This window comes from Malurus melanocephalus, unplaced genomic scaffold (assembly GCF_030028575.1).
Source record: "Malurus melanocephalus ecotype Western Australia unplaced genomic scaffold, MMel_1.1 scaffold_92, whole genome shotgun sequence".
Classification (NCBI taxonomy): domain Eukaryota; kingdom Metazoa; phylum Chordata; class Aves; order Passeriformes; family Maluridae; genus Malurus; species Malurus melanocephalus.
In genome coordinates, this window is record NW_026623324.1 from 1,958,885 (window position 1) to 1,974,024 (window position 15,140).

The following is a 15,140-nucleotide window of genomic DNA, read 5'->3' on the forward strand; positions in this document are numbered from 1 at the left end:
GTACATAGAAATGCAATTCCTTTAAGAATTACATTGTATCATGCAGATTTAATTGCGGTGCAAAGTTATGCAGTACCTGTATTCAAATACCTAAAAATAACATGAAACAGCTCTGTACTCTTTAGCAGTGTAAGCCATAAGGCTGAAAGAATCAAACCAGATYACATTATTTCCTGAGATTCACAAAACATGACTGAACCAAAACCTACAAAAGACCAGAAGACCACATCTTAATTTTCCAACTTTTAATGCTCATTTTTGTCCTATTCCCAACCTTCTGCACCAACAGTTCATTCTTATTAATGAACTAAGACTTTAAAAAAAAAACAAAGCCTTTCATATCCAGCAATTAACTTTGCAGAGAGAAAAAACAGTTTCAGTTCCTAATATTTATAGACATGAAAACTGGTTTTTGGGGCTTGGTGGTTACTGGTCTGGTTTTTGGTGTTTTTTTGATGCTTAGAAATAATTCATCTTTGGAAAAAGTGCAATCTTACAAGATTTTAGCCAAGTAGCTTCCAGGCTTAATATTGTAAATGAAAATACAAGATTATGACACAAAATGTGGTATTTTCTATAAGAAAAGACTAGGCTACCAAATATACCACATGTACATAGCATTACACAAAGGAAGACACAAGTTTATCACACAAGGGAGGTAGGTCACTCTGATAAAACATATTTAACCACAAACACACTTCAGTCTGTGTTTCAAGGGAAAGGGTGAGCTGAAAGCCAAGGAAATAACATTTCAGTATGAAAATGGAGTTAAAATACTCTGGCATGGCCATCTTGTTTTAAAATACCAGTAATTAGTTTCAGTATTTAGGAAAATTACTCAGAGGCTACAGCTAATGTTTTTTTTTCTGGAGCTGACCCTGAATAAAAGGTCAACTTGTACCAAAACTATTATGAAATGGAAGACATCCAAAAGTACAAACATAAAGGGAAATACTTCCACAAATTCCTTATCCATATTGTACTTACTTTCAATATTCCTTACTAAAATGGCTCATTGGACTATGGCTCATTGGACTACATCTTTAAGGCTTAAATTGTTTAGAACCAACAGTTTAATTATAAGTCTCAAATCATTAAAACGTCTTCTGCAATTTATATTCATAAAATCCTCAGAKAAGCATGTTGGACATAAAACCCAATTCATTACAGGGAGCTCGGTAACACAAGCAAAAAATAATAATAACCAAAATCTTACTGTTAAAAAGTGAAATCTAACAACAGTTCAGACAGCAAGAACTGGAGAAAAATGCTGATGATTTCAGCACATGTTTCAGGCATGTCTATCCCCATTAAGATATTCTTAAATAAAACACTTCCCACTTGCTATTATTTTTGTTTTACAAAGCTAAATTCCTTTATTATTCCCTACCATTTTACTGCATTACATTTGACAAACAGGACTTTTCACTTCCCATTTAATCAACACAGAAACACAACTTCTGAATTTTACAGCATTAATCCTCCCACCCCTCACCACAGGCAATTCACAGCTGCAGAAAAGATAGATTTATTACTTTGCTCTCCTCTGCAGAAGGCAGAAGCACAAAAACACTGTAGAAAATAATTCTAAGACAAGTAATCCTTGTTTAACTTAAAACTACAATGCAATTCAGAAAGCCTCTTGGAAGACTGATGATGGGCTGTACTGGAGCACCTACAGGGATCTKCAAAAGGATGGATGCTCAGCCTTGCCATACCTCTGGAACTCTGTTAGCAGAACTCAACATGCCATGTCAGGTGTCAAAAGTTCCCAAAGAAGGAGCAATACATTGCAGGTAAAGAAATAAGGCACACAAGGAAATTATTTATTCTTGTAGTAAAAAATTAATATGCACTTGCACATGATTTGTAGGGTTCTGCTTCAGGCTTGTTCTACCCTTTTGCTGTAGGCTGAATGTACAGTGATAGCTTAGTGGACACGTCTTCCAGTTTAGCTCATTTCAAGGAACCCACTTCAATAGTCAGAGGCCATGCCCCAGTGTGAACATTACCAGCCTGCATAATTAGTGCTCAATATTTCAGATAAACAGCTAAAATTCAAGGTGGGGGCAGAATGTATACAGCACTTGTTAAAATGAGGGCAGGCATTTGCTTCAGGGCTGCATTTAGACAACTATATGAGACTTGGATGTATAACCTGAAACTATTTTTGTTACAAATAACAGCCTAGAATTGGAGCCAACTCACTCCASAACTACTCCTGTATTCAATGTTAAAAACACACTGAAAAAAATCCCAAAATAATCTGGAGGAGTAGAAACCAAATGCTAAGATTACTCCTGCTCTCAGTTAGCATCCCAGGTCATGAAAATAAAACTGCAATGTTTCATTTGCTCTCAGGAAAAACAATTAGGTCTATTCTGGTTAGAAACTGASCTAAAGGAGTAACACAAAAGGAATAGTAAAGGCTCCATAGCTTTTGTTCAGACTCCCCTGAAAGGTCTACAAGTTAAAGTGCTCAATCTGTGGGGGCCAACATGCCCAGACAGACAGATCACCAGGCTTGTATTTCAGTGAGCACCTCTTAGCCTACCAGTCAACTCAGAAAACAGGATGTCCAGCAGGATCACTTTAGGCACTCAGGGAAGACTTTGGCTGAACCTGTGGCAGCTCAGCAGATTAGGCTGAGTTTCTGTAGCAGCTTCTTTCTGAAGTGGCTAAACGATTTATGGAATCCATTTGTTTTTAAAGAACAGGCCGATAAATATTTGCAATACAGTCACACTCTTCATATTTTAACAGATAACCTAATCCTAGTGGATGACAAYTGCTTTCTCAGAAGGTTTCCACATTGTCAATTCCCAGTCCTTAGGACATCTGTAGGATTGGACCCACAGCTCAAGTTTAGAAGAGACACGCCAGATCATCAACTATTACATTCAYCACTTCCAGGCTAACATTAGTTTGACAATATAGCCATAAAACAGTTCAGTACCTTAGGGTTAGTTAAGACTATAATTAACAGAAGACACAGTATACTGAAGATATCACTAACCATCTTGTGTATTGGAACATTTTAACGAACGGGTCTGCAATAACTTCAAGAGAAGCTGTAGGCTTTTATCTGTTTTCAGTGTTGGTATGTAAGCATTACTGCCAAGTTTCATCAAGACATCCAGAAGAGGGTTCAAGAAAGCCTCTAGTTCAATCCATTCTATGTTGCTTTTTCCACTACACAAAAACAAAAATTAAAAAGAAAGTCTCCTTCTGAGYATCAGCCTTAAGTGCTGAAGTTACTTATGGAAATAAATAGGACACGTTTCCAAGACGCTTAAGTATCTTTAGAAATGTTACCMAGGATGTTTGCAGCAACAGTTGGATAAGGTCTAAGGAACGATCAGGTTGATCGAAAGTCTACAGAGAAAAGAGGACTGYTTCCCAACTTGATCAGGCTTCTACTGGATCCTTCAGGAGTGATGGGAWTGAAAAAGAGAGAAATGTAAAATAAGGTATTTCATACTTACCTGTATTTATTCTTCATCTGCTCCACGTCAGCAGCCAACAGAATCATTGTTGASACAAGCTTAGCTTCAAACCAGTCAGGCATAAAGCAATTTTCTCCTGATTAAAGATATTTTAAGATTTCCACAGTAACTAAAAAATATATTCATATTAATTTCTTAAACTTCTGTTTTGTAACTTATTTTAATAAATTAATAGGACAAAAACAATTAATGCTAACGTGAGCATTACTACTCATTTTTGGCATTCTTTAATCTAGATATAAATTAAACACAGTTGGCTTTTATGTTCAAATAAATTTTAGGTACCATGTTATGTAATGTCACATATCATGCAGCAGTACCCAAGACTTTTCCATTGTTTATACATTAGCATATTCAAATTAATTTAATGAAGAACATCCCTCTATGCTTCAGCGGAAATAGCACCTGTGATTTTGACCACCCACGAGTTATATAAAGAACTAAAACTACTCTGTAAAAAAGAAATGATAAAAAAACTAAGTGAAGTTTCTCTTTCTATTGATCTTTTATGCAGGACTACATCATCAGACTTRTAAAATTGTTTCTTAAATAGCAGTACATAAATTGGTTTCAAAGGTTTTTTAAACTGGCATGTTTCTGACTTGGGGAATTTAGAAAGCAAAATATTGGAGGTCCAATTCAAGCAGCTGGACATGTTAATTTTTTTTCTTTTGAAGAGCTGCTTATTACTTAAGTTTCACACAAAACCACAGAATTGCAAACATCACTTTTAAAAAGTGAAATGCAGATGCTTGCCATGGAAATGCAGAAAATACAGACTAAGGACTAAACACATATTTCTGGAAGGAGAGAAGAGCTGTCAAAACTTCTAGCAAGTTTACCCTGGAGTATCAGCATAGAGAATTTGCTTCCAATTCTCTATCAAGAAGACAATGAAGGTTTCCTGGGCTGCAACAAGCTTCTGAAGCTATTTATCATCAGCAAATTCTGACCTAGCTTTTCTTATCTGCTATATGTATAAAAGTGCTCAGTTTTGACTTTTGACAATATAAAACTACAAAATTCATTATGATTGCACTACTTGCATAGCAAACAAGTGAATGCCACACAAAAGTTGAATTATTTTTAAAAATCAACTTGCCATTCCTTTCAAGGTGTCTGAAAGAAGACACTGACCTGGCATTGTAATAATTTAAAATGTGTTGGTGAACAAAGAAAACCCTTCAAAATTTATCTGTGTATTTATGCAGCCTACAGAGTACCCTCCTTGGTTGTAACGTGGCAGCTCTCCTGCTGCAAGCTGTCCAAGATCAAAAGAATGCAAYAATGCAAGAAGGTGTGTACTGAGCTGACAACTGCCTCAATCTATGGCCTCGCTCCATAAAAACAAAGTAGTAGTTTTACAAAGCTCTCCTGARAAAGGTGACAGAACCTGTGTGCATTCCTATTCCCTTGCACCTTCCTACACCCCTGCATTCCAGCATTTTCAGAACCATCAAAAGAGCAACAAAATGAATCTAATGGACAAGCATCATGGCAGCATTAAAACTGRATATTAAGACTTAATGTTCAATTAATGCTGCAGGACTTTTATGAAGGAAAGCTGGAATTAAAAAATAAGGTTCAAACATAAGAATCATGAATACCACAGGTTGGGTAGAACTTGAACACAAAAAACAAACAACTATTCTAAAATCCAAGGGGATTGTAATTTTTTAAATTTTCTTAAAAATAGCGGTTTTTATTAATACACATTTAACTTACTTTCAGATGCTGGTGCCTTAAGGTACTCTCCCACAAGGCTGTGCACATATTGACACAATGATGATGTCTCTTGATGTTTAAAATCCGCAGTTACAGACTTCCTGAAGCACCTGTCGTTCACTTGCAACCAACTGCAAAGCTGAATTGAAAAACAGAATGTTACCCTTGGCCACATCTGGCAGTTGTGGACTGATGTCACTGACTCAGCAGCAGCACACCAGAGCAGTTAAACATAAACTGTTGCATTAGCACATCCACACAATGCGAGAGGTGCTCACCAGAGCTACCTTGAGCCTTAGCAGCCTCTTCCCTTCCAACTRCACACAGAAAAATGTTCTTCCAGAGGGTAACTCAGAGCACCCCCAAAAAATCAGTGGTAGTACCAATACAAAAAACCCAACAACTCTTAAAATTAAGCAAGACTGGTAAAAATTCCCTCATCTCAAAAGGGTTTCTTCCAATCAAGTGTTATCTAGTGAGACCCACTTTTTTTTTAAACTTTTATGCCAAAAATTAATGGAGTAAGATGAAATGTACAGTACACATAACAAGAAGACACTATGCAAAAAATCGCTTTATCATTATACTGCTATACAACTAACCAAAAGTTATGGCTACATAATCAGTTGGCTCCAGTATATACTAGATATAAAAATTATTTMATCTTTGAGTTTTTATTCACAGTGTTTTACATCTCGCAAAGATATAAAATACATATAGTGAAAGAATTTATGATTTATAATCTCAGTCTACGTGGTATGCACATTTTTCCCTTTGAGAGTATCCTGTTATTTCTACCWGTGCTGGATTTGATGAACATAAAACCAGTTTCAGTTCTCACCTCTGTCCATAACARAGTATCTCTCCTCAGGGACTCCTCTGGTCTAAGGGACAGAAGAAAGCTTGAAACTTCTGGGAAGGACACTTTCTCCTGAAGAAATTAATTTAGATACAGTAGCTGCCAACATAATATACAACATATAAATAATACCTATATGACAACACAAGAAGTTTGCTTTTATCTGGCAAGTTTCAGTGAAAGAAATTTACTTCTTTCTTTTTGTGATGAAGGCTCATTTCTGCCTTTTTGGGATCAACTTAACTGTACCAAGSAACAAAACTTAATTTTCCCAAGTATTAACGCCTATCTGAAAATAAATGAAGGACTTTCAGAATAGTGCTATTCACTGATGACACCTTTTAAATTCACGTAGATGAATGATTAAGAATCACTCATAAGTACTATTTCTGCATTTCTACAAAGAAATTTAGGTTTATAGCCATAACAAACAACATGGAAAACTATTTAGAAAGCAAGCTATAAAACAAACAAAACAYGAATACTTTGATTACTGAATAACTAAGCTCCTACTATTCCAACCCTAACAGTAGTTTTATAATTTTGGTATCACAAATACTTTTATTATTAGTTACTACGGAAGGTCTATTTAGTTTCCATCTGTTAAAACTTAAGTTTATATAGCAGATATAGAATAACATCCTGCTACGATGACTACCACCTTAAAACCCAACTATATAACATCTACAAACAAAACCAAATAAAAAAAAAAAACTTCTTATGGAAAACTGAAGATAACAGAAGCATACTTACACAGCACAGCTTAAATGGTCTCTTAAAAATTGCAAATCCAGTAAAATCAGTATAAATACTGTATTTAGCAATTTTTTGAATACTGTTGACTCTGTAAAAGTGTTAGTGTGTTTCTATCACATMAAGAAAAAGAAAAAACAAAAACCAAAACAAAACATAAAACCTCAAACTGACCACATCTGTCAAATGCATAGTTGTTTGAAGAAGATAGCACTGAGCAGCTCCACGCAACAAAATCTGATGTGTAATCATAGTACACTGGAGGACATCTCTGGAAAGAGGAAAAATACACACTGTATAAAACTCAGAAAATTTAAACATTTTCATRTATTTTCTAATTATTAACCATTTTAAATACATTAGCTTGAATGTAACAGACATATTCCRTATCAACTATGAAACAAACACCACCTGGTCAGACCACAAAAAATCCAGAACCGAAACTACTATTAAATGTACTTTCAAAAACTGATAATAAAACTTGGATGAGCATAAACCTGACAAAATAAAAAGCAGGAGAAGAAAGAACAAAATCAAAACTAAAGGAATAACGCCCACGATCACATCTGTTCAGACTGGTAATTTAAGTTAGCATTTCTATCTGTAACAAGTACGCAAATGTTTGCCATCRAATTCTCGCTCAAGCACAAAATTGAAAGAAACTTTCAGAGATATTTTACCAGAAAAGGCATGTTCAATGTTTTTTTTTCTCTTTGTAAACTGCTTCTATCCAATATTCCTTCCACCACCAGTAAGATTTTATTTAAAAGCTCAAATTTCATTAAACTGGAATGACAATCCATTTTTAGTGGTTTTAGGAAGTGAAAGCAGACACTTAGGAAATATCAGTGTGATTAAGGTCAATAGAGAGGCCAAGAAGYTCTACCTAGTCTTTTATTTAGAAATCTTCCCATTTCCAGCATTATGGGCTGCTCCCTGATACAGCCTCAACTTCTATTAAACCAGGCTGTAACATAACTAGAACGAAAGGAAGAAGTGTGACACATATCACCCAGGAAGTGGAAAAGACCAGGAAAAAGTTATTTTTAAAAAGTAGAAATTATGAAGACCTAAAATGCAAAAACTTCGTTTGTTTCAAAATTCACACAGAGATATGAGTACATTGATTCTTGAATTGTTTTCCTCTGCACATCAGACATAAAGGAGACAGTCTTCCATTCCTATGCACAACCACCCTTCAGAAGTAACAAACACAAATCAAATCCTCACTCTCCAGACTGTCAGCACATTTCTTTGGAAGAAACCTGTAAGAACACAGTGCATTGTATATTTTACCTTAAAGCATGAAGTCCTTCAGCACCAAGTACTTTACATGCAGGGATAGATGCCAAAGCCATAGAAAGAAACAAAATGGGAACAGCACACCAATGCCTATTCGTCATCTTCTGAATAAATTTTAACAGGAAGCTACCTTAAAATAAAAGTAAACAGAACAACCCAGAGTGATTCTCCAATGCATTTAAATAAYATGAACTCCAGCAGAAGAGTGGTATTGTAATTTCCTACAATTAAATGAAAGACAACAGAATAATTTCCTAATTATTTCAATAAAGAAATTACATTCTGAAGAAGTCAGCAAGGTGGTATGATTAGGAGATAAACAGAAATAAACCTAATTTTAACTGTGGTAATCTGCACTAATCACCATATTCAGGAATGGAATTTTAACTCTTGATCGTTTTGAGTACTAAACAATGCCCTTTTTAAGGTGCTGTTCCGTTTGTGAGATGGCAGACCATAGAATAGTGTGATTCAACCAGTTTAATGGATGTTGGAATGGGCAAAACAATTGTCAACAAGCCACCACATCTACAATTTRTGGAAGCAGGCTGCCCTATCACAGGATTCTAATCGCAGACCCTCTATTTTGTGATAAAATATATGCCCTTGGGACATGACAGAGAAATACGAAATATATAAGGTATAAATACATAAGGTATTTCATACTAGAATATACCTGTACATATATGGCACTGAACAGAGCTGATTCTACCCATATTAGATCCAAATAAACCAGTAATTCTGGTCTCCTTCTTTTCAGCCTACACCWGCATCAAAATYTGGAACAGTTTCAGAAATTTTCCTYCATMCAGCCTCACAATAAAAGAATCTTTATTCTGTTTGAGCCCTTGGWCAGGCTCTTTTGAATGCATCACTACACAAGTCATGACTAAAAAAGTCTGGCAGATAAAGAATCTGCAAATACTGTTCACCTTCAGTTCTTAGGARCTTGTTTCAGCTTTTAATTTTTCCATTAATAAGAAGCAAATCTGCTTCATTTTGCCACTAGAACAATTTTGTAGCTTTGTACTGCAGGATCTGTTAAAGTGCCTGAAGAACTTTCCTCTGAAAACTCCACTGTCAGAACTACTCCTTTTTTCTCTCAAGTAAATGCTTACATGAGATACAGAAAACAGCTCCATAGTTTTKGTTTGGTTTCCTTATTTAAAAAAAGGTAAGGGGGAAACTAAAACATACCTTTTTCTTCTTCTGGAAGAAGAGTGAAATAAGTAGCCAAAAACTTCTGTAACCTCATTCCCAAAGGTGGACAGGCTCCTATTAATTGACCTGGTGTCCTGTTGGGTTTTAAAACATTAGATAGACAACTAGCATGTTAACAGCTTTCRCATTAGATGCAACAGATTTAATCTAAAATCTAACAGATTTAGAATGTTCAGAATTGCCCCTAAACAAAAACAAAATATCATTCAGTGACACTCCATGAGACCAACAGAGAGAYAACCTATGAGCTGTCTCATGAGACRTCTCAGGATCTTGGCTATTACAGATTAGCATTAGTCATGAGATTCTAGAGCTTTCTATCAGCTTGACATTAAGCACAAAAACTTTGTATATTCTTGGTATGCTCAAACACGCACCCTCCTCTRTGTATGCCTCTACCTGTCAGTAACTTTAGCAGCACCATTTTTTTATTAATGTGTTTTCCGTAGCTAAGATTTTACCCAGTATTTAAACCAGTATTATTAGAATACATTTGCAGCAATCAAGAAATTAAATAAGCAATTGATTAATTAAACCAGTGGTTTACCTGCTGTAGAGGGAACTTTCTGAGAGGGCATCCATGAGTGGTCCAATAACAAACTGGAAAAAGGAAACAAGAACAGTAGCTAAATGTACACTCCCAAGGCACCGTTACATAGAAACTAACTAGACTTATTTCACAAGACTTCAAAGGACAGAGCCAGAAATTACAGAGTACTCTTGTTAGTAGTAAATAGTAAATGCAAAAAAAAGAAACTAAAGAGAAGGGGTACCAGGAGCGTAAACAAATTTTTTCCACTGGATACATTTCACAGAATATTGTGAAAGTTGCAGGCAAATAAGAAATCCTTTTGGGAAACAAGAGAAAATAGATTTAAACACAAAACAAAAGAATGATGAAAAGCAAACACAAGTAAAAGGATTTAGGGTGCATAATAAGGTTGACTTTATTTCAAGTTACTCATCAAGAGGCTGACTTAATTTKTTTAATTCAGGAATGTAACCTCTGAGGGGAATGCTCCTATGAAGGAGAAAATGAAAAATAAATAGTACAACGTAGATAATTTCTTACTAAAGAGTAGGCTGGCTGGAGAGTCAATCCACATGTGATAGTAATAAAAAAACCTTTAAGCTTTAATATTTCTTTCCACACAGAAAATATTTTAAAGTGTGGGGGTTTTATGGGATACAATAATACATGATTATATTACATGGATATTCACCTCCTTACAGGGTTATCTAGAACTGGATGCTCAAAATCCATCCTTGAGCAGGAGACAGTATGCACAAACTCGAAATCTGTTGACCAGGTTTATCCAAGGCTTGTTCAATSAATTAATATTAATAATTTTGGAGARGMTCAGGAGTAGAGGARTACACCTAGTGCAGGTAGCTCAGTGCAAGCTGCAGGTTTTGTYCTGGGTGGCAGGAAATAGCTGGAGCATGAACTGGCACTGACACTCTGCCCAGAAAAAGGGCACTGGGACCCACGTAAGGCTCACACAGAAGAGGGGTTCAAGTCCCTCTTAGCATATAAAAAGGGGGTTCAAGTTCCTTGCAGTATTTTAAATGGGAGCACACTTGGCTGAGGCTGTGCAAAACTGGAACTGCATGGGGCAAGAGTTATCCAAAGAGCATGCAAGAGCAGTGCCAGGAGGACTGGCCAGCTATAACCTGGAGTGGCAGCTCAGCAGCACAATGGCCACCACATGGAACTTTTGATCAACATAAATTCATTTCTGCAGCAGGATCTGGAAGATAAAATCCCCGATCAAGGGGGTTATTGGCATATTTGGAACACATGTGCATGGATTCCTCTGAGGGTAACCAAACTGACAGCAATACACATCAGCACTGATCAGTGCAACCCCAGGGTATCCCGGCACTCAGCCTGATCAGCATCAGCCTGTGTGGTCTGRGAAATCCCAGTGCTCCACCTGCTACAAACCAAGAATGAGGACATAGAGTTTAACACAYGGAGCCCAGAGAGGGAGCAAGTTTTTAAAGCAATAAAAGGAGCTTTGGCACCTGSTCCTGCTCTGGGGCTCCCAGAGTACACAAAACCGTTCAATCTCTATGTACATGAATGTATAGGAATAGTCAGCAATGCAGAGATTAAAACGCCACCAGAGATGGGTCACACATTGCTTATTTCAAGTAGATTCGGTTGGAGCAGTGGGAGCACCAGTCTGCATTAGATCAGTGGCAGCAGCACCAACAAAATCAGAGAGAACCCAYCTCCTTATCCTGGACTATCCTGTGACAGTCCATGTCTCACATGAGGTATAAGTACTGTTGACACTCCCTACACACACTGTCAGATACCAACTCCACCTTGGGTTTACCACAGCAGTCTCAGCACTCTGCTTTCTCTAAGTAATCTCACCATGGCGTAGTGACACGAGAACAGCCACAGCGGAGGGGCCCTGAACAAAGGAGTTCTCAAGTCTGTGCACCTGCTCTTCATGCGACACTTGGTCCAATGGTGGCTTTTCCTCCGAGTTCCTCTCCTTGTCCACTGGATTCTGCAGAGCCTCTGTGTGCCTGGCTGGAGCTGCACCTACCTGGGCCCCTTGTTAAGCAAAGTGTCRGTGCCAGTTCACTCCTCWTTGCCTGGGTCTCCAACAATTTYCCACCACCCAGGGCAYAACCTGCAGCTTGCACACCGAGSTACCAACACATGATGCATTCCTGAACAGTCCCCCCGTTGTTTAATTGGGCATGCCTACCAAAAATGTATTTAGAGGAAAAAGAAAAAAACTTTAGAGGCATTTAACCACTGCCCTCACATACAGCATTACAAGTAACAAATGTAACAGAATTAAGGCTAAAAGATTGYTGTAGGGCAGAACACAAGATTATAGACTCCTGCGTTGAAACACTTAAATGGTTATCAGTGTAAAATCACAAAGGATTCTCAGAAGCCAATAATAAACTGGTTGATAAATAGGAACAGCCTGCAGTGAAGGGATTTCGGTTGAAGCAGTTGAAGTCGCAGGTAGTGTGAGTGTGACTCCCAGAGTGACATCTGAGTGGTCAGACAGGAACATTTCCTCAACACAGGGAGCTCTGAAAACCTGAAGCATCAATCACTCCTCTGACTATCTCACTTCTGGTAACAAATCCCAGTAAACTGTGAGCCAACTTGAATTAGAGAGCATTAGTTTGAAATTTAGGAATGAACAACTACAAAAACACACTCCCCTTATTTTGGCCATTTTTCAACTAATTACATTTACACCTCTTACAAATATTGCTTACAAATACAGCTAAATAAGAGTATTTTTACAGAATGTGYCCAATTCCAACTACTGAAGCAGTGTTGTTAGTGTTAAGATCTATTACAAACTGAAACATTTGTTTGTTCAGGCAGGTAATAACAACACCCTTACCTCTGAGAAACCAAGTGAATTTGGAAGATGCTTTGTTTCATAAAGCTCCAGAAAATGAAGAATGCCTTCCTTCATCAATGTTTTATTCTCACTCTCAAACATTCTTTTATAAATGCACATATGCCAAGATGGGTGAAACAGCCAAGAACCTGTTAGAAAAGGAAATCTTTCTAAACTGACACAGAAATGACAATGACATTAGCTCACTAGCATCTAATATACTGACATTCCAGACAACATTATAATCTTTTCACAGGACATTTCAAAAAGGTGACTAYAGCTATTAGTTTTATAAAAAAACCCAGCTAAATCTAATTTAAAAATTAACAGATTTCCAAAGTTACTCTCTATTAGTTACAAATTAAAAAGACYATAAAGTGCAAATGCCACATCCTTCTTTCCACAACTCTATTTATACCAATGYATTTACCTGCAAAATTTTCACATTAATAGTCTTCACTTTGCAAATCTCTAACATTTTGCACTACCTGATTACATGTGCTCATGTGCCCTAGACACACTGCCTCAGCAGTACCATCATTTTATTGATTCTCTCCCTGCTTCTAACAAGTTGGATTGGGAGGCTTTTTTCCCCCTTTACAAAGTTGTGCAGGTGACTTGGTTTCTACAACCCCAAAAATCACGGGTTTTGTTTTATTTTCACATTATCATAATTAAAGCAAAACACAGTGGAAAATGGCCATTTACTTTGATTTGCTGACAGAAAAATAGTATTTCAAGACAATATAGTAAGCAATAAATATATGCTAGGATTTATTCTCAGAACAGAGTAGCCACTGTCTAGGCATGTTTGCCAAACAACCTATGCATAGAGCAGATCCACAAAAACAGAAACAGCTACCCAAAAACACCTAATTTGAGAAACAAAATATTACAAAAAGCTGCTACTAAAACAGAAGAAGAAAACCTRAAAGTGTAACTTAACTMACTAATACTGAAGAGATTAAAGACRAAAAGTTCCATCTTACCTTTATCTCCTGATATGGCAAGCTCATATAAGCTGTTCAGTTTTGGTAATACTGGCTTTATGACATGGATCTGAAAAACAAATCAGATGTAATGTAAATCATTTATATCTCAAACGTAGGAGCTGTCAGTTACTCATGGGCTAGAATTTGCTATCAATAGCATTAATACAGTAATTGACAGCAGAAATATTTAAACAAACTTGCAATGCCTGTGGTATGCAACACAATGAAGTTTAGCACTCAAGAAAAACKGATGCTTCAATGCGACCATATTTTAAKAACAAGACTTACTAATAGCCATTCKGTTCCTCAAAATAWAAACAGCAGATATACCTAGCATTAAACATTTAWGTAAATATTTCACTTAAATAATAATGTACAAACAACATAACTACAAAGAGGTGGGCACGCAACTAATAGCTAACTAAGTAAGTCAACACCACAATACCACAGAATTATGGAAGCCTCAAGTCAACAGGAATCTTTCTGCCWAGTGCACTGGACTCACAAAACCATTTTAATCCAAGGCCACAGGTGCTTTACTATACAGATGTAGTACCCTCTACCAAACAGAGGTTATTAGGTGCAAACACCTGATTTTTCACTAAGATGGTTACCCTGGTCTTGCAATTAGCTGAATTCCAGGTTTTTRTCATTGCATTAACCAGGTGTATTCCGAAGACATGGTAGAGTTCTGAACTTATCCCCAATGAATGACATGTGTTGTGCTTTAAGTACTTCAGAGTTGAAAACAAAATATTCCAGTTAATGCTGACTTAAGATACCCTCAATCACCAAAACTGGAAATACTCTGCCCTACAAAAACATTCAGATATGCCACAAGCGAGGCACACATCTGTCTAGGATGGGCACATATTTACGGTGCTCCTACCTGGTTTCCCTCCAAAGTTTCCATTATCAAAATGTAAGTTTCCCAAAACTGTAGGAGTTGCTCATTCTTGTCCGCAGACCACCAAAACAGACTCGATTCTAGGAAGAAAGAAAATAACACGCGTTTCTCGCGGCCCCGCACCCCCGGGCAGCGCTGTCCCCCCGCCACCCGTCCGGCCRTACCGTGTCCGCCGTCCGGGGGGCAGCGAAGCTCAGGGCGCTGGCAGCCGCTCAGGTCCAGCGCTCGCTTYAGCAGATAGCGGGCCCGCTTGCGGCACAGCCCGTCCCGCTCCGTCAGGCCCTCCTGCACCAGCCGCCAGAACCCCGGGCACAGCCGCGCGTCCAGCCCCGATCCCGACCCGGCCGGGCCCCGCGGCAGCAGCTCGTCCGCCAGGGCGCTCAGGGCCAGCAGCGCCCGCCCGGCCCGCGGCGCCCCGCCCGCGCCCAGCAGCCCCTCCCACACGCGTGGCAGCGCCGCGCCGTTCGCGCCCAGAGCCGGCAG

The 15,140-nt window shown here is 37.9% G+C and overlaps 1 protein-coding gene across 1 annotated transcript in view; it reads right to left on the reverse strand.

Moving 5' to 3' along the window:
* The window catches only part of TARBP1 (TAR (HIV-1) RNA binding protein 1), a 33,944-nt gene extending 18,891 nt beyond the window's left edge, over window positions 1–15,053 (reverse strand). The window contains exons 1-12 of the mRNA XM_057368451.1: window positions 14,822–15,053; window positions 14,640–14,737; window positions 13,748–13,817; window positions 12,759–12,907; window positions 9,914–9,966; window positions 9,343–9,440; window positions 8,140–8,275; window positions 7,018–7,114; window positions 6,073–6,162; window positions 5,232–5,370; window positions 3,486–3,582; window positions 3,017–3,192 (exon numbers count right to left, since the gene is read on the reverse strand). Coding sequence (XP_057224434.1) covers window positions 3,017–3,192; window positions 3,486–3,582; window positions 5,232–5,370; window positions 6,073–6,162; window positions 7,018–7,114; window positions 8,140–8,275; window positions 9,343–9,440; window positions 9,914–9,966; window positions 12,759–12,907; window positions 13,748–13,817; window positions 14,640–14,663 — 1,129 coding nt within the window. The 5' untranslated portion in view covers window positions 14,664–14,737; window positions 14,822–15,053. The remainder of the gene's footprint in view (window positions 1–3,016; window positions 3,193–3,485; window positions 3,583–5,231; window positions 5,371–6,072; window positions 6,163–7,017; window positions 7,115–8,139; window positions 8,276–9,342; window positions 9,441–9,913; window positions 9,967–12,758; window positions 12,908–13,747; window positions 13,818–14,639; window positions 14,738–14,821) is intronic.
* Between the last annotated feature and the right edge of the window lie 87 nt (window positions 15,054–15,140).